The following is a 25,195-nucleotide window of genomic DNA, read 5'->3' on the forward strand; positions in this document are numbered from 1 at the left end:
TCGACACCATCAACCACATAGTGCGCTTGTCCTCGATGGATTTGGAGTCCGCGCAATAAACTCGGTCAAAGCCTTTCTCAATATCGAGGCAAATCGCAAGGCGCGCTTCTTTGCAAGCCGTACCCCAGGGCCGGTCATTTCATCTTAAACTCTTTAACGATTGCCAAGACCGAACTCGCACGTCAACTAGACAAAATCTATAGCTTATGGCTCACAGTATACGCGGACCATATCACTCTGGACCACCTACCGCAATACCGCTCAAGAACAAACTTCTCTCCACCCTCCCCCCCTGGCGCAGGCACTGGGTGCCAACGCCAAGCGCAACCTCAGTGCCGTGCTGTAGTTCGTTTCAGAGTCTTAATTGCGTTCTAACTTTCTCCCAATCCTACCAATTCCTGCGCGTAGGTCTCATGCCATCCTTGTCAATAAGAATCCATGAATGAACGAACGAATGAAGGTTTCCCGTGCGATGCAGTTTTTGCATTTCCTATATCGACAGCTTCCGGTCAAAGTGGACATGTACTATTGCATGATTAAAAAATAATATGAATTTATGTTGAGAACGCCAACTTTCTAGTGAGTGGTGTGGCTTCTTACACTTCCATGGCGAAAAAAATGCGTTTCACGCCGAATGCACCGCAGGCATGAGCTATTACTTGCCGATTGGTTCACGTGAACGGGAGCGCGCCTGGTAGAGTCGCCGAAGGCTCTCGATTGCCGGAAAAAATTTCTATGGTTACCGGCGGGAGCGGGAAGCGGCCAGCGAGCGATGTGGTGATCTCTTCATGAGCTTTACCTCTTTCCTGAGTCCTGACTAATCGCGACGCGCACGTAAGCAGGAGGGTGAGAAGGCGTTCAACACGGTCAAGGTTGTGTTTGTGTGAGCCCCAGCCTCAGCTTGGAGCTGAACAACAAACACACACGGCGCGTCTGTGAATGTAGAGCGCTAGCGCAACTGGCCAGCTGGCCAGTCCGCGTCGTAGAATCACCGTTTCGAGACTTTGAAGAAAACGCTAACGCACGGCTACTGGGTCAGCGCCTCCTCTATTTTTTACCGGATCAACACGTCGATGTCGCTCCGCGCTTCGAACTAGCGGAGAAACGCGCTCTAATAAGGAAGCCAACGCCTTCGGAACGTGCGCCCAGCTTCCACAAGTCAATGGACGTACTGTGGCAGCGGCTGGTATGATTACCTTCTGTATTAGTGTTTGACTCTGTCAGTAGAATGTTTAAGGGGAACTCCCAAGAAGCATATTTGTAACAGAGGAGTCGTTACTCGTTAGCAACCCACCAATGAAGCCATACGACATACGACTACAAAGAAAGGCTATATATAGCCTTCACGCAAACTTAGTAGTTAAGGAAAAATTCGTCTTGGTCATGGAATCAAACCAGGGACCACCGCCTGTCTGGGGCAGCCATTCTACCAACTAAGTTAACCAAAAGGCCTCTTAGAAACATTGGACAAACTTCATTCCTACTTCTAGTTGTTGATCAGTGCGCACTCACCCTACCATCTGCTAACCATATTGGTTAGCTTAGTTGAAGCGACAGTCCCGGACAGGCGGTGGTCCCAGGCTTGGTTCCAGCACCAAGACTAATCTTTTTTTTTTAATCTAGTAAGTTTGTGTGAAAGCTTTATTGCTTTCAAGTCGTATCGCTTCGCTTGGGTGGATTCTAATGAGTAATAACTCCTGTATTACAAATCTGCTCGATAGTGGGAGTTTCCCTGCCGTTCCCACTACGAGTAGTTGTTGAATTCGCTCTCGCCCTACCATCTATACTAGCGTCTTGGTTAGCGTCTGGGTGTGCGGCTGCAGCATTACTAGAGCCCGGCAGAGTACTCGAATGACGAGACCGAAAGAGTAATTAATTAAGGAAAAAAACAATGAAAAGGGGTAGCAGAAATCTGTCGACGTTTGCTCGGGCCAGCTCGGGCAACCGTTTGTAACGTTTTCCTAGTGGCAAAAGTGTGCTACTTACTCCATGCACAATGCATAACCCGATTCATCGTGCAAAAATTACACAGAGCAATCGCTGTATTTTCCTGGCGCTTACTTTGGCGCAGACGATCCGCACCAGCTTGTTTAGCTCGCTAAAGACTGGTGGGCCTGGGCTGGCTCATCTGTTCCATGAGAGATTGCTTCGTGTTTTGTTTTTTTTGGACAGACCAGCATGATATTTTCTTACATACACACAGTGCTGCAATAACGCTATGAAGCTTTCTGGCCGAACTTTTTTTGTAATCGAAGTGCTGGAACGATAAGGTGAGGGGGCGGCTTACGGAAAACGGTTGATGCTTATTAAAGCTGAAGATGAACATTTCGTTGCAAAATCTTTGTTCTTTGTCCAAAAAGAAATTGTACAAGAACCTCGCCGATGCCATGCTGCCAATGACTACAGTATATCACTCGAGATACGGTCTGTTTGCCTCGAATGATCTTTTAAAAACGTTCAAAAGGCTGCCTCTTCGGCCTTCGGTCAACTTTTTTTTTTCACCTTCGTAGCGGATGATACTTGGCTCCAGGAAGAAGGGCGTTTTGTTCCCTGGACGATTGACAGACTGCCGTGTCGCAAACCAGTATTAAACCACTTCCTTTTTTTGTTTGTGCAGTTCCATTATGCATTCTGGTTCTTCACTGGAACATCCTGAAACGCACATTAAAGAGAGAGTTGGCCATACACGCCGTAAGACATCCGGTTTCTGTTCCGCAGAGGACGACGGGAGCTTGCCCTTCGACATGTTACAACCACTTATAATAATCCCTACCCCTTCTTTGCCTAAATTTTAGTTTGTATGACCCCCCCTAACCTCCTGCAACCACCTCGGCTACGGAAACTGTGCGATCCAAATTTTGGTAGGTCATCCCATGCTTGCCACATGCAACTGGTCATTTAAATAGTCACCGCCTGGTTATGGCCAATCCCCCTTGTGGGTATGTGCCATTGTGTGAGGTCAACAACAACAACAACAACAACAACAACAACAACAACAACAACAACAACAACAACAACAACAACAACAACAACAACAACAACAACAACAACAACAACAACAACAACAACAACAACAACAATGTTTATGTCCGGAAGTATGAAAGCCATGCAACGTACCACGCCGATGTTGATGCGCGCTCGGTATGAGCGAATTTTATTGACAGTATTTCGCATGTTCGGGATCTGTTGAAGGATCTAAAAGAGCCGCCTTCGTGCAGTTCTTCCTCAGACGATCTGGCTGCTCTCAAGCGATTTTAACCACATGAAGAAAGCCAAATGTGGCCGTTGTTTTAGATCTTGCATGTGGTCTCTTTGTTTTTAGCTCTGGTACTGAGTCAGCAGTAAAGAAAAAAATAGCCTGGGTTAGCTTCAATGGTAGGGGAACTGCCTCGGACAGGCGGTGGTCCCGGGTTTGACCTCCGTACCAGGACGACTTTTTCTACAGAACCCGAGTGCGGAGCAATGGGAGAAACTGCTGTCCAGCGACAACTGTGAAGACCAAATATCCAAACTGGCGGCACAGGCTAGCGGAGCCCTGGACTGAGGGCAACCGACCAATGACCGTAGGTGGACAAGATCAACAGAGACGACTTCGGGGTTAACACCTAGGAGGAAGACCTCTGATGACGCCACCAAGTCAAGTCAAGAATACTAAAGTTAGTTTTTCCTGCCTTTCTTCCTTCAACTACCCAGTTTCTGTGGAAGTTGCATATCTTTCCTTTGTAGCCATGGGGTAGCAGTTGGGTGGATGGTAACGAGTAATTACAACTTTATTGCCTCTCTATTACGTTAGCTTGTTTCTTGTTGTAAGATCTTTTTTGTGTATTTTAGTCTGTGTCAAACATAACTCTCTGCATGTCAATTTATGTCCGAACTCCTGTTACTCTTATATTTCGATTCTCTCTGCTATAAAAACGATTGTTCTGTGAATCTCTGACTCATCCCTGCCTTGCGACCTGCTAACGAAGAGCACTAAACGATAACTTCCTTTTGTCAGTTGGCAGCGATGATCCGGCGGAATCTGACACCTGAAATCGAGGACATCTTCCGTGCCTAACCGGAAAAACTGCAGCTATGGGCTTTAAGGGTGTCTGGTACATGTGATGAAAAGCCACAAAGTCAATGACATCTTCATCGTCTGAACCAATACGTTGCCGCCAATATCGGGACATATACGTATATTAAAAAAAGTTGACAGGAGCTCAGATGGACTGATGCGATGAGGGGGAACCGCTTTTTTTTTATTTAACAAAAAAAAAAAGCTCCTCAACTGCGTAAGCAGAATGCGCTTTCAGGATGATGCTTTTCTGTTCGCTGTTTTCTCTTTGTTGCTTATACTTTCGCAGCATCCCATTGCCTGAAAGTTGCGCCAACAGTTTTGCTTTACTTATAGTTGGCTTTTATGGCTCGCTAATGATTTTATGCTTTATATACGCATTTACACTCAGTTTTACTCTGGCTAGCTTTACAGCTCGGAAATTATTTTTTTATGCTTTTAGATTTTTTGCGTATACACATTTCGCCTTACTTGGCGTGCCGCGTTGGATCAGACGCTGACGCGCGCTCGCCTTTCAGCGCCGCTTTCCCCCTCTTCGCACTCTCCGCTGGTTTGGGGGCGTCACTGCGTCCACACTTAAGTCTCCGCCATGCAGATTTTCCCTCTCGCCTCTCTTCGAAGGGCAGATCTTGAGCCAAGCTCGCGCTCGGCCCGCTGCAGTCGCCGGAGGCTTCACTCGGCGGACGCAGAGACACATGCCAGTATTTTCGCCTACTGAAAAGTCGCAGACGGTTTTGCCGAGATGTACCGGTGTTCGCACTTTAACCTTTTGTAATGGCGCGACCAGAAAGAAAGACAGAATCCCAACATAAGCAAAAAACAATTTTGGCATAATTGGGACATTTTTTTTACGATCTTAAAATGCATTGACAGTAGGCGTACCCGAATGAAAACCTTTTACTTTGAAACTGAGTTCACTAATAAATCAAGTGCGCATTTCATGCTTGCACTACAGCTGAGCCATTCCAAAACCTATCGGGCAAATGCCCAATGTTTTATTTTTAATTAAAACTAAAACCATGGGTGAAATGAATAATTCTCAGCCATCTTAATCTATAGTGGTTTTGGAGGAAAAGAAATGGCGCAGTAATTGTCTTGCTTCTCGGAGGACACCGCAACCGCCCAGCCATCTTTCGCTTTTAGTTGGAAATTTTGCAAAGGTACTTTAAAACAGGATGAGGTCGCGAGGACGATGAGGTCTTAGAGGGAGAGAGTACGTGATCAGAGCCCTTATATTGAAGCAAAGCCCAGTATACATTTGCTGGGCTTTTGCCGGCAGGCAGATGTATGGCGAACTTACTCGGGTGACATGTCACGCCGCGTTGGAAAATGCGTGGCCAAAGACCATCAAATGCTTCTTGGTCTCTTTTTTTAGGGGGAGGATGGGGGAGGGTGCAATTTGTGATGTGCGCTATAGTCAGACAAAAATTGAAAAGGCGGAATAAATGCCGTCATGAAAATTAGCTTAACGGTAATCAGTGCCAGCGCATTTCCTGTTGCAGTAGCTGACCTTGGTGGCGTGACTATGTTGGGGGATACAGACGTTATTTTCTGCTGCCCGATGATGGAGATTGCTTAGGGTTGGTGGAGGTGGAAGCAGGAATAAGGGTATACCGGGGGCCAACTTGAGAGCTCTTCGAATGCCCCTGGAGGTTGACTGCGTAGCGCTAAGAGGCGTTCATGTCTGGTCTGGTGGGGCGAAGGTGTAGTGTGGCGGAGATCCTCTATATTTCTTTGTGAAAGAGCGTATATTGGTTTGTGTGGGTTTAACGTCCCAAAGCGACTCAGGCTGTCAGGAACGCCGTAGTGAAGGGCTTCGGAAATTCCGACCACCTGAGGTTCTTTAACGTGTACTGACATCGCACAGCACACAGGCTTCTAGAATTTCGCCTCCATCGAAATTCGACCACCGCGGCCGGGATCGAATCCGCGTCTTGCGGATCAGCAGCCGAGTGCCGTAACCACTGAGCCACCGCGGCGGCTTAAAGAGCGTATAGTTTCCCCATTCAAGAGGCATGTTGACTGTCAGAGGTAAACCAAGAGTGATTCACTGTCGGTGCCATGAGATAGCCTGTCAACATGGTAAAGCCCTTGTCGGGGCAAGGACATCGAGAAAAGCCGTGCTGCTGCTTCTGCGAAAGTTGCGGTCACCCGGGATTCCTTCGTCAGGCAAAGTCACATGCTGGGGCTCCGGTCGCTGTAAAAAATGTCGGGAAGCGTAACACTCGTTTCTTGCCAGGGGTGTTGGGATCCCGCCGATGGGGCCATCTATTGTTGCCAGCCGGGTCCGCTTTGGTGCATCGCAGGGGAAACGACGAGGAGACAGGGAGGCTCAGGTAAAACAACAACAAGACAAATCTATCCACATTAATTATTTACATGCAGTGAAAATGATGATACAGGTTAAAAAACGACGACGGGGGAAATACGACGGACGAGGCGATCGGACGGTCTTAAGTGACGTTTTGGCCTCCAGTTTCCGCCATTTCCCGCCAGTCCGCAACTTGGGACGTGTCGTCGAAAATTATCCCAAGGCTGTTGCCGGGGGTTTTCCTTTTTCCTTGACCTTTGCGAACATGCTGCGTTACTCAGATTCGAACGCTCGGCCCTTGGATCCTCCTTGAGGCTCCAGGAACGGCAGAAGCACGGTGGTTATCGAAGGAAGGTCATGGATGTTTGGACGAAACCAAAGCTGCATGAAGGTCAGGTTACGGCTGGCTTCCGAACAGGGGACAGGTGACGTGTCGTCCCCGACCCGGACAGGCGTTTGTGCGTCACGGCGTGCGCTGCTCGTTGACTGGCCTGGTCTGAGATGGGCTCTCGTGGCTGTTTTGGCAGCATTCCGCAGGTACAGAAATCTCGGACGCTGCCGACAGCAAATTTTTTTTCGTAGAAGCGGTCCCCCATGGTTCGTCAGTCGTCGACTAAGTGGGTAAATGTTGTCTTCCATCGCCAAGGCCATCGGAATGGGAACAGGGTCACCGCAGGGGCCCGCACACTCTTCGTAACCGCCTCCCGGCGTGCACTCTGCATGTGGCTATCTCAAGTCGACACTGCAGGCATCGTCGGTGACGCGTTTTGATCAGAATTTTTGAGCGCCGGCCGTTCTCTAAGAAGTCAGACTGCCTCAATATAAAGATAGCGCATGGTTGCGTTCTTACGCCCCACGCCAAGTGTTAACAAGTGTGTTGATCAGCATTTTTCAATTTTTTTTGCTTTCTTTTTGGTCTTAGAGGGCTTAACGTCCCAAAGCGACTCAAGCTATGAGAGACGCCGTAGTGGAGGGCACCGGATAATTTCGACCACTGGGAGTTCTTTAACGTGCACTGACATCGTACAGTACACGGACCTCCATCGAAATGCGACTACCGCGGCCAGAATCGCCCGAGCACCCGAGCAGCCGAGCACCATAACCACTGAGCCACCGGGGTGGCTACCAGATATTTAATATTTCTGTTAGCGAGTGCAGCGTCACAAAGGACGAATACAAAAGCGAGGCACACCGGACAAAGCGATTAGAAGATTACGGAGACAGGTGTGTTCGTATTTTGTAGCGCTTTACTCGTTACAAGTAAAAATATGCCCCAAAAAGCCCAGCAACATGTTTCGCGTGAGTACCTTTGAATATTTAGCGCGCCAACTTGACCTATGTGTCTGGGACAGGCTACCACAAGGGCGTACGCTGGCCAGGGGTCGCAAAGTTTGTGAATGTTGTTTACAATGAACGCATAATTAAGAGCAATTTCATTGTATAAAAACAGGATATAAATGTTGATTGAAGGCTTATACGTAAACAAATTTGAGGATGTCGAAAGACCGAAGAATACGACAAGGATCAGGACGCGCTGTGTCCTTTCCAAGAGCCGCAATATAACATCAGAGGTAGATACATACCGAGGAAGGTCTGGGGACGTAACTATGCCTGAGTCACGGGCAGGAAGGAAGGAAGGAAGGAAGGAAGGCCTCAGACGTTGCTTGCACATACCCACTACGTTGGAGTGGCCAAGACACAGGCGGTTAATTACGGGATACAGGAAAGTTTTGACGGGAAAAGCAGTGGCAATAGTATGTAGTCTGATAGATTGGAAGTGGGAAGGAAAGGGGTCCAGTTAACTTGGCGATCGAAGACGGGACAATTGCTTAATGTGCATAATAGTACACAATGCCTGTAATGTTGCAATGTCGTACTGACTGAGAGCGGGAAAAAGAAATTAGAATGGGAGTCGCTGCGTTTCTTAAAGAAAATTTTGCACAGCAGAGCAGGGGGGAAGCAGGAAAGGTCGTCTGTGTCATCTTCCTCGTCTTTGCAGTTCACTGTACCCTTCTGTCTTTTATTGCCACCAGGCACCGACGGTGGGAGGCTATAGGAGATGAGGCCGTATTTCGTCTCCATCTAAATGCGGCTGCTACGGCCATCGGAACCGAGCCGATGAACCGGTGGGTGCTCGCTCAGTCAGTACAACGAATTTAACGCAGAATCACCGTTACAATTGCAGATCAGTTTCGGTGCGATGGCGGCAGACGGAACTTTGCTTCGAGTGAGGAGGAGGAGGTTTGGTTTATGGTTTGGTTTATGGGGGTTTAACGTCCCAAAGCGACTCAGGCTATGAGAGACGCCGTAGTGAAGAGCTCCGGAAATTTCGACCACCTGGGGTTCTTTTAACGAGCACTGACATTGCACCGTACACGGGCCTCTAGAATTTCGCCTCCATCGAAATTCGACCGCCGCGGCAGGGATCGAACCCGCGTCTTTCGGGCCGGCAGCCGAGCGCCGTAACCACTCAGCCACCGCGGTGGCTGGAGGAGGAGGATGAAAAACGTACTAAACAGAACAGGAGTTGTTCGAGCTTATGGGTGGGGTCCGTATTCCAGTACTTCACTGGCTTGAGCTGCCCTGCGGACCTGTTGGGTGAGGGTTCGTTGGTCCTCCAGGTTATCGCTGGTCAGCAGCGCCTCCCACCGCTCGAAAGACGTGTTTTCCTTCTGTAGAGTGTTTGATTTGGCCCGACATCCCCACGAAATGTGGAATAGTGTAGGGCGGGTCTTGCACCAGGTACATGCGTCGATGTATAATGTCGGGTGTATGAGATGTAGTCTATGGAGGTTTGGAAAGGTGTTCGTCTGTATGCGCCGCCAAGAGTCTGGGGTGTCTAATTTCCTCAGTTTGAGGGAACTGTCTGTGCTGAAGACGCTTAAACTTGAGGCATTCGTTGAATGTACTGCGCTGCCTTAGTATGATCCGAGCGAAAGCTCCCGAGTTGACTGATGGGGATGCTGTTCATATCAAGCCAGAAGCTGGAGCTCTTCGAACGTGACTGGCGTTGTCATGAAACTCAGAAAGTGGGTCTGTTCAACGTAGACCTTGGGAGTGTTGGCTGGAGTCGAAACCGCAAATCTGCTCTTTCGACTTTTATTTAATATTCAGCACCGCTAAGAAATCCTCCCACGTCGACTTAAAGCTTGACGTCGCATATACCAAAACCCTTCGCAACAATACCGGAGTTGTAGCCAGCTTGTCCTGTTCACATTTGAAAAGTGCAAATACTTTTTTCACATATTTAGCAAGTGTTCTCGATACGCGGATTAGAGGAGGGCGCTATCAATGCGTTTTAAAAAGCGGTCTGGTATAGTGCCGCCAGACATCCGATTTATCGAGATGGTTAGATTTGAACAACGAAAACTAAAGAATTACTAAGTGCAGGTCAAAGAATTTTTGCACACTTAACGGAATATGCATGTCCCACGAATGGGCCAAATATTCACGTGTATCGTCAATTAGACGGGAAACTATTCAGCCCCTAAAATGTGCCATTTTTTTGCATAAAATTTTGCATAAAATTTTGAAAGACTATACTGCACTTGGGCGTTGTGAGTGCAGCAGCCAGTGAGGATTCGTCACGCTCCAGAAGTACGTGGTCACTGTGGGTACTAACTTGAGCACTGACTTGAGTGGGTATTGACCTGAACAACCATGAAGATACTGCATGCTTGTGCTCGTGCAAGCACGGACAGCTCCCTAACCATTCAAACATGTTTTTGTCGCCTGAGGGACGATATTTGGGAATCCCAGTAAGGCTCATTAGCAAGATTCTTGTGATAGGGAACGCCCAAATACTATAGTCTTCGGAGTCCCACCTGATGCCTCCAACAGGCTTGGTTTGTGTCCTAGCCAAAACCCGTTTGATTTATCAAGGTTAAGAGCCGCACCCGAACTCTCACAAAACTGCTAAGTTACATGCAAAACCTCGAGCACACTCATTTTATCAGAACAGAAAATGACGACGTCATCAGCATAAGCCAAAATTTTAATTTCACCTTGCGATAGCGAGATGCCACGAACTGCTGGTTTTTTAATGATACTAAGTCATAGGGGCTCAAGATATAAAGCGAATAAAAAGGCAGCAGCGGGCAGCCACTTCAAACCGATCACTGAAATAGAATAGGTTTGGTTATCTTTTGATTATCGATCAGTCTTGTAGAGAATGCTTTATAAAATAGTTCTATGCCTTTAAACATAGAACAATGCTTGCGTTTGCGCTCTTCAAGACTGCAAATAAAAACTACTTACGAACATTATTAATAGCTTTTGCCAGATCAATCTGAATAACAGCCACATGGCGAACCTCATCTGACACTCTCTCCAACACGAAGCGTGCGGTTGGGATATGGTTTTGGACACAAAGGCCTTTGATTCCACGCACTTGGTGCAGTATGTGACATTACATTTATAGGCCACGAAGGCTCGTTAGTCAAACAGAGAAAAGGTTAACCTAGCGAATGCGTTGCTTCCTTTGACTTGGTGGACTGTCTTAGAGACATGTACTAATGAGTACGTGAGTAATTATGAGCATGATAATTAGGAGTCAGGTCGTTGTGTGAGTGTTCAGTAGACGATGCGAGCGGGACCCGATAAGCCTATCGTGTTCTACACTTAAAGGCGATCCCTTGATTTTTTTTTTTTTGTGCCGTCGAAGGAAGCTATTGGATTAGGAAGTTCGGCGGCTGGGCATTTAACGATGACGTTTTAGAGCTGGACACTTATTTTATGCGATAGTAAGACACGAAGGATCTCGAAAATTGTCTCTCATATATATCGCGTGCGCACGGGCACAATTCAAGGCGTCCAGGGCTCGTGAGCACAGTCATTGTTAAATAAGTAGACACGCCGGCGCATGCATATGTGCTGTAGCTCTCACAATTTAGGTCCGTTTATTTTATGCTTGATATTAGACTTCTTCCCAGTACCCCTTTTTCGCTGCTAAGATAATGTCGTACACGGTCAGTATACTAAGGAGGCAGTTGAGCTTTACAGTCGACACCGGATATATCGAAGTCAAAGGGGATAGCTAACAGTTCGATATACCGTTAATTCGATAAATAAAAATCGCAATAGATAAGCTTATCCGTGACCTATAAGAGATAATACATGACACTCACGCTAGCAACGGGCTTTCTGCAGCGACGTGCAGCCCGCCGGCGAGCTGCCAGTGCACCGCTTGCCAAGCTTTGCTAGCCTTAACCTGCTTCGCATCGAAGCTCCTACAGACATTGCTTTGGAACTAGCCATTGCCTATCACAAGATATGTGCAATCCTGTTAACAGTACTCGTATGCAGAAAATTGGCCATTGAAATTGAGAGACAGTTGGTTTCCGCAAAGCCTCCGGCCTCGAAACACGGCAGGTGAGTGCCGCAATGCTTTAGTTATGCTGGCTTCAGCGAATGACGGCGATGGGCCATAAGCAATGAGTGCAAGAGACTAAAAGAGACCGAAGGCCGCCAGTTATGATTCTCCAACGATTCCTCCTATCTGTTAGCATGTAGACGAAATTTCCCTGACAAACGTCGGGTTGCAAGGTCAAAATTTATTTGTTCTAACCGACGTCCGAATCCAAAGGTCCGATCCTTATCCTTACAGCCTTACGCGGTTAGATACCATTCACACACAATGTCCACCAATTGGGTCCGAGGTTCAGCCTCGGGGTTGGCTCCTATATATTGCACCTCACGTCCAAGAGCTCTAACACACACAGAATAGAACAATTAGGCTAGTGTAGTGGCGGATTTATAGCAGTGTTTTCCAGCACCTAGCAAAGACAGTCCTTCTCAAGGAAAGTATGCATGGGTGGACCCAAAATACCGCCGAGTGAGAACCCAAGAAGAGTAAAATTTGTGCCGTTCCTAACATGGCTGATGACTACAGAGATTATGGCTCAGTTCATGTTTCTGACAGAAAAATATGAGCCTGCCGCGGAGGCTCAGTGGTTAAGGGCTCTTGTCTACTGAGCCCGAGTAGAATCCGGCCGCGGCGGCCACGTTTCGATGGAAGTGACATGCAAAAGGCGTCCGTGTGTTGTGCGACGCTAGTGCACATTAAAGATCTCCAGGGGCGCCGAACTTATTCGGCAACCTTCCGCTGCGGCTTTCTCTAATCGCGATCCGGCGGGGCTAGCTTACTGCGTTATGAGGCGTTCCGCCCCTCTGACTCAGCAAATAGTTTGTCTTTTTCCTCTTTCATTCCATTCTTCCTCCCTTACTTCACCACTGCACGGTTGAGGCATCCACCGAGAGGCGAGACAGTTACTGCGTCATTTCCTTTCCTCAAAAAAGCAATTTTCAGGAAAAAATATGGTAATGTTTCGTCTTTAATCTGAAATATCTTGACGTGTCATTTTAAAGCACAGCTCTTAGGCTCCCATTCGCGGATTCCGCGTCGTAGTCGTTGTCGGCGTAGCATTCCACCTGACAACCGTGACAGGTACTACTAGCGAAGCGCCACCTGCCGCGGCGAGAGCGGAGGAATGGACAACCTGAAGGTGCCTGCCACTGGAAGGTCCAGAAGAGTGGATGAATGGCGAAGGCTGAACCCTTTAAATCGGGCGGTTGTTCAAGCCACCTAGCCATGACTTGCGAAATTTTACTGCTGTCTTGATTTTAGCCAGCAATCAGATAACCTCCGCTTGGTTACTTCTACCCGGTTAAAATCTACTTTCCTCTCGCTGTCCTTAAACCCCAATGCTTTGGATAAATCAGCCCCGCTGCTTTATCCGCAGCGTAACACGCTACCTGCCAGCGGGGGCAGGTGGCGTGTGAAGAGCTGCGCTCAAATTTCGCATTACCGACTGCCGTAATCGTCAGTCGATTTTTAAAGCGAAAGCTTTACTGGCCGCGAACTTGCGATTTCGCCGTGGCGGTGCTGCGAGGAGGCACATGACGTCACAACGCGCGTCTCGCCAAGGAGCCGAACCGGTCTTGCCGGGCCGGCGGCGGCTGGCGCACTCGGCGCGAAATAGAGACGTGCTCCAAGTCTCCGCCAGTGCGGTCAGAATGCGCCGAAGACGCCGAACGCGTCGGTGGTCAAGCGCAGTTGGAGTATGAACCTCCTTCACCCCGCGACGTCACGAAGATGCGGTGGCGCTGATGTTAGCAGCGACTTTCGCATGGTAGGCAAAACAGGTTCCGCTTGCCCGTGCCTACCGCAGCTGCCGCAGCTACCAGCGGCTGCTTCAAGTCTGTGCACTGCAGAAGCAACATGTATTGACCAGCTGCGTCACTGCTGGATCCGCGTAGTAGCATAAAAATATTAAATTAGCCTCGATAGGTTTCTCGCGCATAAATGCCGCATTCGGAAACTGGCTAACAGGCATTGGGCCACGGTAGTAAAGCGCGAAGTCTGGGAGTCGATAGGCACTGCCACTAAATGCACTTAATAATTTGCAAGTTACTGCGTTCATTCACCTGAACTTCAGGATAGTAGGCTGATAATTGCTCAAGGAAAAAAAAAAGACATATGCAGCTGCACACGTACTTATCACCTTGAGCCGGAGTGCACGAGGCGCCGACAGGTTCCCTCGCCCCCAAGTAATGCGTTTCGTTGATAATAGCACACCATGTTTTAATGGCGCGTTTTATGACATTAAATATTTACTTGAGACTGTTTCTTGATATGACGATGTAATTATTTCATTCGAGTAGAAAGAAGTCTGGTAAGTTGTGTAAATCTTGCGCGGTCGCGTTGGTGTGCTTAGAATAGCTTACCTTAAGTGGGCTAAACGTCATATGCTTTTTCATTGCATCATGCATGTGTCATGTTTCATGAGGTAGTACATGATCGCGAAGCTTGTTTGGAAAGAAGCAGCCGCAGGCGTGCTACTAACAGACACGTGGCAAGATTGAGAGGGGACGCGGCCATGAAAAGTGTTTTCTTTATTCATGCATGCGATATGTAACTAAACTTGGTGCAAATATGAAATTCCTACGCTAGTTTCAGTAATTCCTTTTATTTATAGCTATACCTGGTGCAGTTCTGGATAATTATAATTAACACCGTCGTCAAGTCCCCCCAAGGTCTCAAATAATTTAGTAGATAGTGCGGTTTTTTTATGCCAGCATGTACATAAATCCCTGTTCATTACGATGACGCGATTAGTTCTCTTTCTATATGATCAGTACTTATGCATGCATAGTTACATGAAAACGTTTCTTACAAGAAATAACTAACACAGTACTGCACGTGTAGGGAAAAAATCGAAAGATTTATTACGCTCGTCAACGTCTCAGGAATAGTTTGCGACAAATAGCATCATTTGATTTTCATGCGAATTACGAAGGTAAGTGCTCCAGTCGCAGAAAATGTGAGAGGTCACAAAACGAACCTTAAAGTTTATTCCCTCGTTTATGGCATCTTCGCTTTCGCTTTGGTCAAAGAAATGCGGCACTGAAATCAAAGAAATTACCTCAATTTTTGACGACCGCACTTCTAAAAAGCGTAATTTATAAATTTGTACTCAATAATTTGCTATAATTTTTCGTCACGAAACTAGACTTCAGGACTAGGAAATAAAATAATTCTAGAAATAAAAATTTTTCACCAAATCGACCACCTTATTAAGAGGACAAGTCGGCCTGGCTGGTGCGTGGTCATGCGGCTAAAAACAGCGCTAAGCGAGACAGGAGATGAGGGACACGGCGCTGTCCCCACTTTTCGCACAGCGCGACACGTACGTATGTCAGCAGACGATGAGCGCATGTCTGCTCCGACGAAACAAGGCCAGCACTTCCCCTCGCTACTGTCTCGAAGTAAAATCATTCCGGCTAGTGCAGAGTGTCAAAACTTGTTTTATTCAATGCCTAGCGCATAAACGGCAGGAACGCTTTCTACATGTTTACTACTAACCATATATACAATACAGTGGCAAACTATATCTCTTTATAGGCCGCACGTGGCCAACGCGAGCTCGTGTACTTCAACAAATTACTAAGTTGGAAGCATCGACCATTGCTATGATTCGCAGAAACTGGAAAGGCGCCTACAAGCCTTGAAAACCCGCGCTCAACACCTATCCGCGACGCCACTCCCCGACCTTTTGCCTACCACGAGCTCGCTAGCGACTGCAGCGCCACCTCGTTTGTTTACAAACATGCAGGAGGTTCATAGAGGGTCTCGCTTTGGCCGACGTGACGTTGCCGCGCAGCGCGCGCGTTACGCCGGAGTATAAACGCGCCTTAACAGAGCCTGCTCTTAACCGCTAACCAACGTATTCGGTGGCGGCATCTATGAGAGCCGCTGAAACCCCCGCACACTAACTGAATAAAAAAAAAGAACCTGTGCCGAGGCTCGGAATCGAACCAGGGCCTTTGGCGTTTGAGGCGGAGACGCTACCAACCACGACGGCTCAAGCATTAATCATGAATAAAGGAGCATCTAGTGAATGCCCTCTTCCAATGCAGAAGTCTCCGCGCTTTCGCTACGGATATCCTGGCCTAATAGAGCTAGGCCATCAGCAATTTTTTTGTTGCTTTTTACCCGGAATTAGAAAAAAAAAAGATGAAACGCTCTGCCCAAAACATTTGCTGACGCGGTGGATAAAGTCCCTATACAAGGATGACATCTCTCTCAGGTTGATGTACACAGATGCGAAGCTGCAAGTCGCTTTTGAGTACTATGCTAGAATGGCACTCATCTACGCTGGAGGTTCTCTCCTGGGAGTTTTATCCTCTTAAAACCGCCCAAAAACATCCATGATCTGTGGTAAAACCGGAAAACCAATTATTGAATACAAAGCAATAATTAGTTTGGTTAAAAGTGGAAATGACGATAAAAACCACGAAACTGCAAGTATTCGATTTAAAGCAATTACTTTAATTAAATGAATTTAACTTGAGCAATAAAACCAAACAAACCCTATCGGGCTATGTGTAATAGTAAACTGATTATAAATTCCTCAAAATTCACGGAAAATGTACGTTGTACCCCGTCACCTTAACACCAGCATGCAAGTACCCTGGTAAACGCCTCCGCAAGTTCGTTTTGCTCAGTGCGCAAGAGACTCTGCAGGCTAGTTCCTTCAGGTTCCATCATCTTGGAGAAGAGTATTGACCATTATACGTTACTCCGAAAAGGGCGAACACACATCCTCACTGTTGCTAGGTGGTGTGTTCTGTGCAGTTAAAATGCCTTAACAGGGGCCAGCCAAGAAAAGACTTTCACATGCACTCGACGTTCAGCGTCTTTAAACGCCACCGGGGCTTCACGTATGGTTTACGAAATTTTACATAAACTCAGGTTCACTGCAGCCTTCCCCATCTGAAGTTCCTTCCACACAACTCGGCAATAGTACTGGAGTCCTTGTTGGGAGCAAACATGTTTTATTACCCATAAAAACCACCGTTACACAGAAAGTTGGCGGAGCAGGTTCATGAAACACCGAAGTTATGTACAGGAAAGCTGCCGTGCTAAGTCAGCAAACCCGACGCGCTCGGACCATCAGGGCCTCCAATTTCGTCCTCGCCAGCTCAACCTTTTGTTCCGTCCGCAGTAAAATAGCTTTCTCACATTTTCTTTTTACACCGGGAGGTCTGTTCGTGAAAAATGGCCAGTGCGCTAAATACGAGTCTGTGTGCACAGCGATGAACTTAAAATCAAGTAACTCCCGTCACGTCGGAAGGGGCAGCAGAAACCGTGGTTGCCAGCTGGTGCAGGCGAAACGAGCGGCTCCAGTCCGGCAGTCGGGCGGCCTCGGGGTGTGCAAACAAGTGCCGCTTTCACTGCGACGTCCGCCGGCGAAAAATGGTCAGGTTGGTCTTCTCCCAAAGCCCCTTGAGGGACATGGAGCGCCTACGCGACCCATCGTCCGGCAGGTCGTCATCGGTACCGTCGGGCGAGGCGTCGGCCCCACCCCCGCGTGCAGGACAATCGCGGGAGCCGTGCCGCGGAGACGTGTCCGCAGCCAGAGCGTTAACCCGGCCGTTGCGGGGCTGGTTGTAGTCCGACCGCTGCTTCTGTTGCTGTCGGCGGGATCGTCGCGATGGGCACGGAGTATTGCCAGCGGCCGGGGCCTTGTTCTTATGCGTCGGCGACCTGTTGGTGTTGTTGCAGGCTGTTGCCGCCCTAGGGGCAGCGGGAGCTGCTGCAGCAGGAGGGGTTGCCGGTTGAGGACCCGGCCTGGGGTTAGAGAACTGTCTCCGGACCTGCGTTTGTCCACCGTCTCCTGCATTCTGCTTGTTGTTGTAGTGACGTCCCCGAGACGGCGGAGGAGCCGGCGGTGGCGTCGGTGTTTCCGTGTCGGCTGGACTTGCCCGTCTGGAAGCTCCGGTCCCCTTTTGGCAGCTGTAAGGGACCGGATTGCGGTTGGCGGCAGCACCCCCGCCGCGATTTCCACCGTCCGGATTGTCCGGTCTCGCCCTGTCCTTATTCCACTGGTTGTGGCCGTTGACTTGGCGGTTGGAGCGATTTCGGTTGCGACTGGCCGAATGGCATCCGCCTCTGGCAGGTTGCTGTTGACCCCTTGCGTAGACGTCGTCCGAAGGGCTGATGCGTCGGTTGTTCCCGGCGGGTTCTTTGCACTGACCCTTTTGAGGGATCGGACTATCCGTCTTGAGCTGCCGGCCGGCTCCGGGCGCCTTGCCCATCAAAGGCGGCGTCGCCTGGTCAGGCTCGTTGTAACGACGGGTGCTGTGGTACTCGCGCCGGGCGTGCGCGGGCCGCTTGAAGTCTTGGGCCTTTCGCTGTTGGGCAGCCGCCGCGTTCGCGGGCTCCTGTGGTTGCGGAGGTTTGCATCCTGCGGTCGGATGAACGCCTTCCTCTTCCTGGTTCTGCGACGAAGCAGGACGGGAACTTGGGGAAGGTGGGCTTACTTTTTCTTCGTTGCGAGATTCCCCACCATCTTTTGACTCAGCCGACACGTGGTTTGCGTCCTTTCCCTTTGCTTCCGGAGCGCCCGTAGCGGCCTCCTGTGCTGCTTCGGTGCAGCCTTCACTAGGAGACGCACTCGGTGTCGCGGCGTCGGCGACGGCCGTGGTGGGGCTCGGAGTCGTAGTGTGCGGCGGGAGCGGCGAGTCCGATACTCGTACAGTGGCGGAAACTTTGTCGTCGTCGGCTGCAGCGACCAGCGCGGATTGGCAGCAGTCTGGCGGCGCTCGAATTTGAATCTCGGTGGACGGAGCGCGAAAGCTGCTCTCGCCGCGGACGCTGTAGTCGAGGCTGCTGTCCGAGACGGAACGCCAGAGCGCGGCATCCACGCACACATCCACGGAGTCCGATGAGTCGGCGGCGTTCATGATGCGCTCCCGCTGGAGCTGCAGCTGCGGCAGCGTGGCGCGCCTCCTGTTTCTGCCGAAGCAGGTGTGTCGCTGCTGAAGCACTCGTTCGAAGGCCAGGTGCTTCTCGTGGCGCCTGTCCACCTCGATCAGCATGGCGACCACTTCGTCTTGCTCCTCGAACATCACGTCGAAGTCCTCCGGGGCGCCGCCAACGGCACCGCCGCCGTACACCGGAGCGTCGCCGTCACCCTGCGCAAGTCGCCAGGTTGAGGGGGCGGAAAAAACCGGAGGGGAAGCTTCGGCTACGCCCTAAGGGTTTGACGCCATAGCGTAGTGGGTTAATTCTCTTATATGCCGAAGGCCATTCTCTACATTACATTCATAGACCCCCGGGAGCCCTCATACACCTCCTGGCGCAGTGGTCCAGCGGTTAAGCGATGCGCCACTGCTCTGCGATGGAAGGTGCTCCCAGCGGTGGGCCTTGTGAGGCCAAGGTTGCTCTTCCTGAGCGACCAATCGTTAATTTAACTGCCACCTGCCACGGTGGGCAGTTTGCTAACGCTCCGGTAGGAAGGTTGTGATGACGTCGCAAGGTCACGTGACTTGCGTGGCCCACCTGTCTCTGTAGGTTGCTCTCTGGGGGGGGCACCACTTTTCAGAGTCATGCACGCGATTTTTCGCTCACAACGCCGAAGCCAACAACGACGACGCCATATTTTTTGTGTACAACGATATCGCGTTAAAATTGGGACAAACAGCAATTAAAGCAATAACTGTACCGCAATGTAGGAAATTTGCTGGAGTCCTATAAAAAACAAACTTTTCTGTCGTCGCAACAGATATTACTGCGAAAGCGGTGCTGCTGTACTCGGGGTGTCATATTTCGCGAGTGGGTTTCGAATTCTTTGTGGCACGAACAGATTGTAGCGCCACCTTGTAGCGGCCGTAGCGGCACGCGCGAAGAGAACGAACGAAAAGAGGCGCGAGCTGATGAGAACGCTGGAGGCGCCTTGCTGTCACGGCAGCCCCAAGATCAACTTCGCGTGTTTTTTTTTTATTTTCAGCGTTTAGCTCCTCTTCATCTTGAATTGATTTAAGCCCCGCAATGTGTTGCTGGTTATTTTTTACTGGTTACTGGTTATTTAGTGAAAATTCGACGGAATTTTTTCGGTTTTTATTTTAGAATGCAGCTTTGTGGAGGGGGGGGGGGATGTTATTTTCTACGTGCGATTTCTTTTTTTTTTTTTAGGGTGATACAACGTGGCATTCATGAGCGGTCAAAAGTAGCCTACACGAGTTGTAACGATCGGTTTACCGGCAATAAACGCACAAATGGACGTGATGTAGAAGGGCTATCGCTATTATAAAAGTAAGGGAAGTTAAACGATGGAGCGCCCAAGACAAAAACGCCAGTGGAACTGTACTTTTAAAAACTGGGTCATCATATTACGACTGGGTTGTTGCGCTGAGTAGAGGGAGACAGCTTGCATCCCTTTGTTTGCGTGGCTGCAATAGACTGGCACAGAACCGTCGCGGTCACCAGTTAAAACATGATACCTTGTGACGCTTACGCACGGTTTCGCATAGAGATAAAAAATACTCCAAATTTTCAGTCAAAGTCGAATAAAAAAAATGACTTAGGAGTACTTTTATAGCTTTTCTCTTTAATCCATAAGCGGAACCGTTAAACGTGGCTAGTCGCGAAGTCTTCGAACGAAAAGGTTTACGGTATGGTATGGCGGTTTAACGTCCCAGAGCGACTCGGGCTATGAGAGACGCCGTAGTGAAAGGCTCCGGAAATTTCGACCACCTGGGGTTCCTTAACGTGCACTGACATCGCACAGAACACGAGCCTCCTGAATTTTGCTCCCATCAAATTTACACCGCCGTGGCCGGGATCGAACCCGCCGAACGAAAAGGAAATACCCCAGGAGCTTCGTGTTGCATACCTGACCGCTGGCGCCGAGAGCGTCGTCATCGTAAGGCAGGTAGCTGTGTTGCGCCCACTCGTGCTCCTGCTGCTGCTGTTGCGGGTGCTCCTGGAGCAGGAATGGGTGGAAGGCGTGCAGTTCCTGTTGGGCCACGAAGCCGGTGTCGTCGCTCGGAGCGTAGAAGCCGTCCCCGTCGGCGAACATGGCCTGCCTGAACCCGAAGCAGCCATTCTTGGCGCGCATCTCCCGGCAGGGCACGAACGAGCTGGCCTGCGCGCAACGAGCGAAAGCCGCGTCTCGAGCTTTGAAACACTGGAGAGGCACGTTGAGCAGCAAATCAATCAGTGTCTGGAAGCACCTGCTAGGTTTCAAAGAAAACCAGTTTGGAAGCGCAGTTACACAGATGGGCTCGGGTACCTCTGCTTCAAACTAGCGCGAGTTGGAGCTCGATTTCGCGCTTTATTCAGAGCAGTTAGCGCTCGAATCTTCAGCAGATGGGTGACGCTCGCTGTACACTTTCGCCTCCACTTGACATCACACAACGAAGAAAGACAACAGTCACAGGAAGCAAGTAACACAAGAGAATGCCCTTTTTTAATTATATGGTGTTGATCGATGGTAGATTAATAGTGTAACTATGTTATCACTGAAATTGACTAGGAAGCAGAAGAAAAAAACCACATGTCACCGGTAAGATCTGAACCCACGACCTCCAAATTTCGCGTCCGGTGCTCTACCAAGTAGCGACGGCTGTCCAATCATCTGCTTTCGAGAGTATTATTTATCAATTTATTTATCAATACTGCCAATCCCTGTTTCAAGGATTTTTACAGGAGTGGGTTCTGGCCGCAGGCAAACAGTCGACCAGGCATAAACACTATTTCACAAGTATATATGCTTCCGGGTCGTCCCCAAAAGTAAATTCGGCACCCACTGCCAAGGATGTGGATGAATACCATAGTTTAGTAAAATAGTGGTTATTGGAAAAATATCCACTAGGATACAGGTGAAAATCGATGCCTGCGGCATGGAAATGAAAAATAATAGATGTATCAGCAAGGGTTGTCAACACGCACCTATATAAGACAGGCCACGCGCCTGAGCATGGTGACAACTGTTGTCGGTACGGAGATTCATTTTGGCCCTCGAATTTTGGCTGTCGGGTGGATAGAAGGCCCCGTGAACTAAGGCTTCCATACCTTGCAGTTGTCTTGGTCAATACTAAACCCGCTGCCATACACGCATCAGTATTACAGCGGCATGAAATTCTGTCCCCTGGGACTGAAGTAACGTAGTTGTCGCCACCATGAGCGGATGGGCGTGCATTGAGTATCGAGGAACACACGCGTAAGTGCTTTCTCGGTGGAGCTGTCGAGATTGTCAGACGGCACTGTCAGGTGTCTGTACGGCAGTCTTCGCGAAACATTGCAAATCTTGTAATGGGCAGTCTTCTTCCACGCCATTCCATGTTATCCCACGTTTCTCTAGCCGTGAAGAGTAGCGTTTATGCTCTGTTCTGTCATCGAGGCCAGTGGGCAGTGCCTAGATTTAGTTTAGAAATGACAGGACTGCACACTTCTCTTGTGCTGACGCGGAATCATCTCTAACGGGACCGTGGTCTCGGGCGACTCGCTGTTCAGGAGCCCAGGTTGAACGAGAAGCAAGTTCTGCAACGTCACCTGCACTTAGGTTTGGCGATTATTCTGTGTTATGTTTCTCGGTTTCGAATTTCATATTGCAAAAACTGCGTTAAGAGGTATACAGCTCAGCACAGCGTCAACAAGACTTACAAGCAGCCGTTCTACTTACGTGCGCCAAGCGATCACGGATCGCGACGAGGCTCGCACTAACCAGAATGACCAAGCTTGACTATAAGCCACTTTTCAGTGCACCTTCGATGCGCAGACGATTTAACCTTCCTATGTTTTGAGCTGCAATTTGCTAATTTCGTCCATTTAACCTGCTGCATGTCAGCGCCTTTCTGCCGGTCGCAATCGGAAACACTTACCAGGATATATACCTTGAAGAACAGTTAGCACGACGAAAAGCGTGTGACACGAGCTGCGTCGTAACGCTAAGTGAGCGCGCCATATTTTCCGTCGCCTTCTGCCTGCGTGATCCGCGCCACATCTGCATTCCAATTGTCATCAGACGTTCTGTACGATGCACATAATCCTGTACTGGCTGTACACGCTTTCAGAGAATTCGCAGTCTCGAGCGTGAGAAAAAATCAAGATAGTCTGCGTGCAAGGGTGGTCGAACGGGCTAGTTGGTAGCTCGCATTTGAAAAAAAAAAAGAACAGCGCACCTTAAGACAAGGACTGAGGAAGATATAACGACACAGCGCTGTGTCGTTATATCGCACTCAGTCCTTGCCTTAAGGTGTGCTGTTTCTTTACAAATACCCTGCGTACCGCGCAACTTCGTGATACGCAGGATATTCTTCATGTAATGTGCTATTCCGACAACCGAGCTTTTTATTATTTTTTCAGCTTCCGCAGCGTGACAACGCCCAAAACATTTAAAAACGCGCCGTTTCACGAAATCCGCGCCCGAAGCCCGACCAGCACAGTAGCTTTGGACATGACATTTCAAAAGATAACTCTTAAGAAGCATGTAAAGCAACATGCCACACCACACCTGCCTTCGCATTTGCGACCGCGATATGGTAGCTTTGAAAGCCAGCAGTCAAGTGAATCGGCGTGTACACGAAGTTGTGCGGTACGCAGGGTATTTGGAAAGAAAGAGCACACCTTAAGACAAGGACTGAGGAAGATATAACGACACAGCGCTGTGTCCTTATATCTTCCTCAGTCCTCGTCTTAAGGTGCGCTTTTTTGTTTTGCAAATATGGGCTACCAACTAGCCTGTTCGACCGCCCTTGCACGCAGAGTATCTTGCTTTTTTTCTCACGCTTGAGACTGCGAATTCTCTGAAAGCGTGTACAGCCAGTAGTACAGCATTATGTGCATCGTACGGAAAACGGTTTAGTTAACCCTCGTTGCCCAAATGGCTGCGCGGCTCCCAAGGAGGAGAAAAGAACCACTCTCCGAGTGAAGCGCAAGGGACAGAGTGCAGGACTGGTTCCCACCTGCTGCTGCTGGAAGACGAACGCGTCGGCGGCGGTGCCGCGGTACGAGACGTAGGCGTCCTCGTGCTGTGCTTGCTGCTGCAGCTGCTGTTGCTGCCAATAGAGCGCCGTCGCCGCAGTCGCTGCCCCGGGCGACGCGGCAGCCGCGTAGTAAGCGCCCGCGGTGACCACGTCCGCGAGCGCGGCTGGCGAGCTTGTGCCGGGCGCCATGCGCTGCTTGTGGCGGTGCTGCTGTAGCTGCTGCAGCTGCTGCTGCTGCTGCTGCGACGTCTGTCCGGGCCCCATGCGCTTGTCCCGGCACATGAGCTGCACGTAGCCGTGCAGCGCCGACCACGGGGGCGGCTCGCCACCGCTCCCTGCCTTGGGGCCTTTGCCGTGGCGTCCCCCAGCGGCGGTAGGCAGCAGGTAGTCGGACGAGGGCAGCTTGATGGTCCACTGGCAGCCGCGCCCCGGCTGCATGGCTGCTGCTGCTGCTGCGGTCGCGGCGCACCGGGAGGACCGCTCCGAGGGCCGCACTGTCACGCGCCCGCACCTGCCGCGTGCCAACGCGCCTATGCTTGCGCACCGCGAGCCATGCTGCTGCTGCTGCCAATGGGGCTTCTGCAGCCAATGGGGCCGCTCCTGTCGGACGAAGTACATACTCGCTCTTCCGCCCTGCTGGCCCCGCGACGAAGATTCGAGTCGCTTATTGCGGGCTGTTTCAAGAAGCGATCTTGGTCGTGCCGGATGACTCGGGAGCAAATGCTTGCGCGAGATCCAGAAGATGGTGGCACCCCGGGGACGATCGAGTCACGTATCGTGTCCTCTGGAATCAACTTTCCGCCATGTTGTGTCTTCTGCTTCTTTATCTTCGATGTTCGTGATGAGGCATTGCTACAGCGATGATCAAGGAGGCGCGTGTGCGGCTGAAGTTTGGTCAGCGTTTGGGTCGTTTATCTCGTGCTGCGACCTCATTAGCTTGTCGCTAACTGCTGTGACGATGACGCAGGGGCTCTTGCTTGTCAGTGTGCACGCGCTGTTTATGGTCAGGCGAAGATTTGTGCGCTGGCGAAGCTCGATAGCTTGCAAACTGGTGACGTAGTAGAGTTCGTAAACAGACCACCAAAGCGAATTTTGCACGTGGAGGCACCCAGCCATTGTCCGCAGGAAAATGTCGCTTGTCCCGGCAAGGGGGCGCTGCGACGGGTCCCTTGTTGGCTTGAGCCACCGCCCGATTTAAAGGGTTCCGCCGTATCCATCCATCCATCTATCCATCCATCCATCCATGTTCATTTCTCGTTTCCCATCGCGCGAACGTTGTTATTCGCTAATGATACGCACTTATTTTAAGTACGATTCTTCGTGTACTCGTGCGAGGATGAAGATTTTCTACACGAACGGACTTTGCTGTTAAGGTACGTTTATGAAGCTCCTCAGACCGCGATGTCACAATGACGGCATATTATGTCGCACCTGGCGCCTGTCATCCGCGATCAACTTGTATCTTAGCGGTGTAATCAATAAGAGAACGAAGAACCAGTTCAGCCCCTGTTCACGGAAACTGGTCATGAGACGTGAAGCGTGCATTCCATGAAATC

General features: G+C 49.9%; 1 protein-coding gene across 1 annotated transcript; it reads right to left on the reverse strand.

The window, feature by feature from the left end:
- Nucleotides 1–16,688: 16,688 nt before the first annotated feature.
- Nucleotides 16,689–24,257, reverse strand: LOC144129868 (uncharacterized). Its single transcript, XM_077663929.1, has 3 exons — nt 23,619–24,257; nt 20,546–20,797; nt 16,689–18,845 (listed from the first exon to the last, which is right to left on the reverse strand). Exons 1-3 carry the CDS (start codon nt 24,255–24,257, stop codon nt 17,100–17,102), a joined length of 2,637 nt encoding a protein of 878 aa, XP_077520055.1. The 3' UTR covers nt 16,689–17,099.
- Nucleotides 24,258–25,195: the final 938 nt, after the last annotated feature.

This window comes from Amblyomma americanum, chromosome 4 (assembly GCF_052857255.1).
Source record: "Amblyomma americanum isolate KBUSLIRL-KWMA chromosome 4, ASM5285725v1, whole genome shotgun sequence".
In the NCBI taxonomy this organism is placed as follows: Eukaryota; Metazoa; Arthropoda; class Arachnida; order Ixodida; family Ixodidae; genus Amblyomma; species Amblyomma americanum.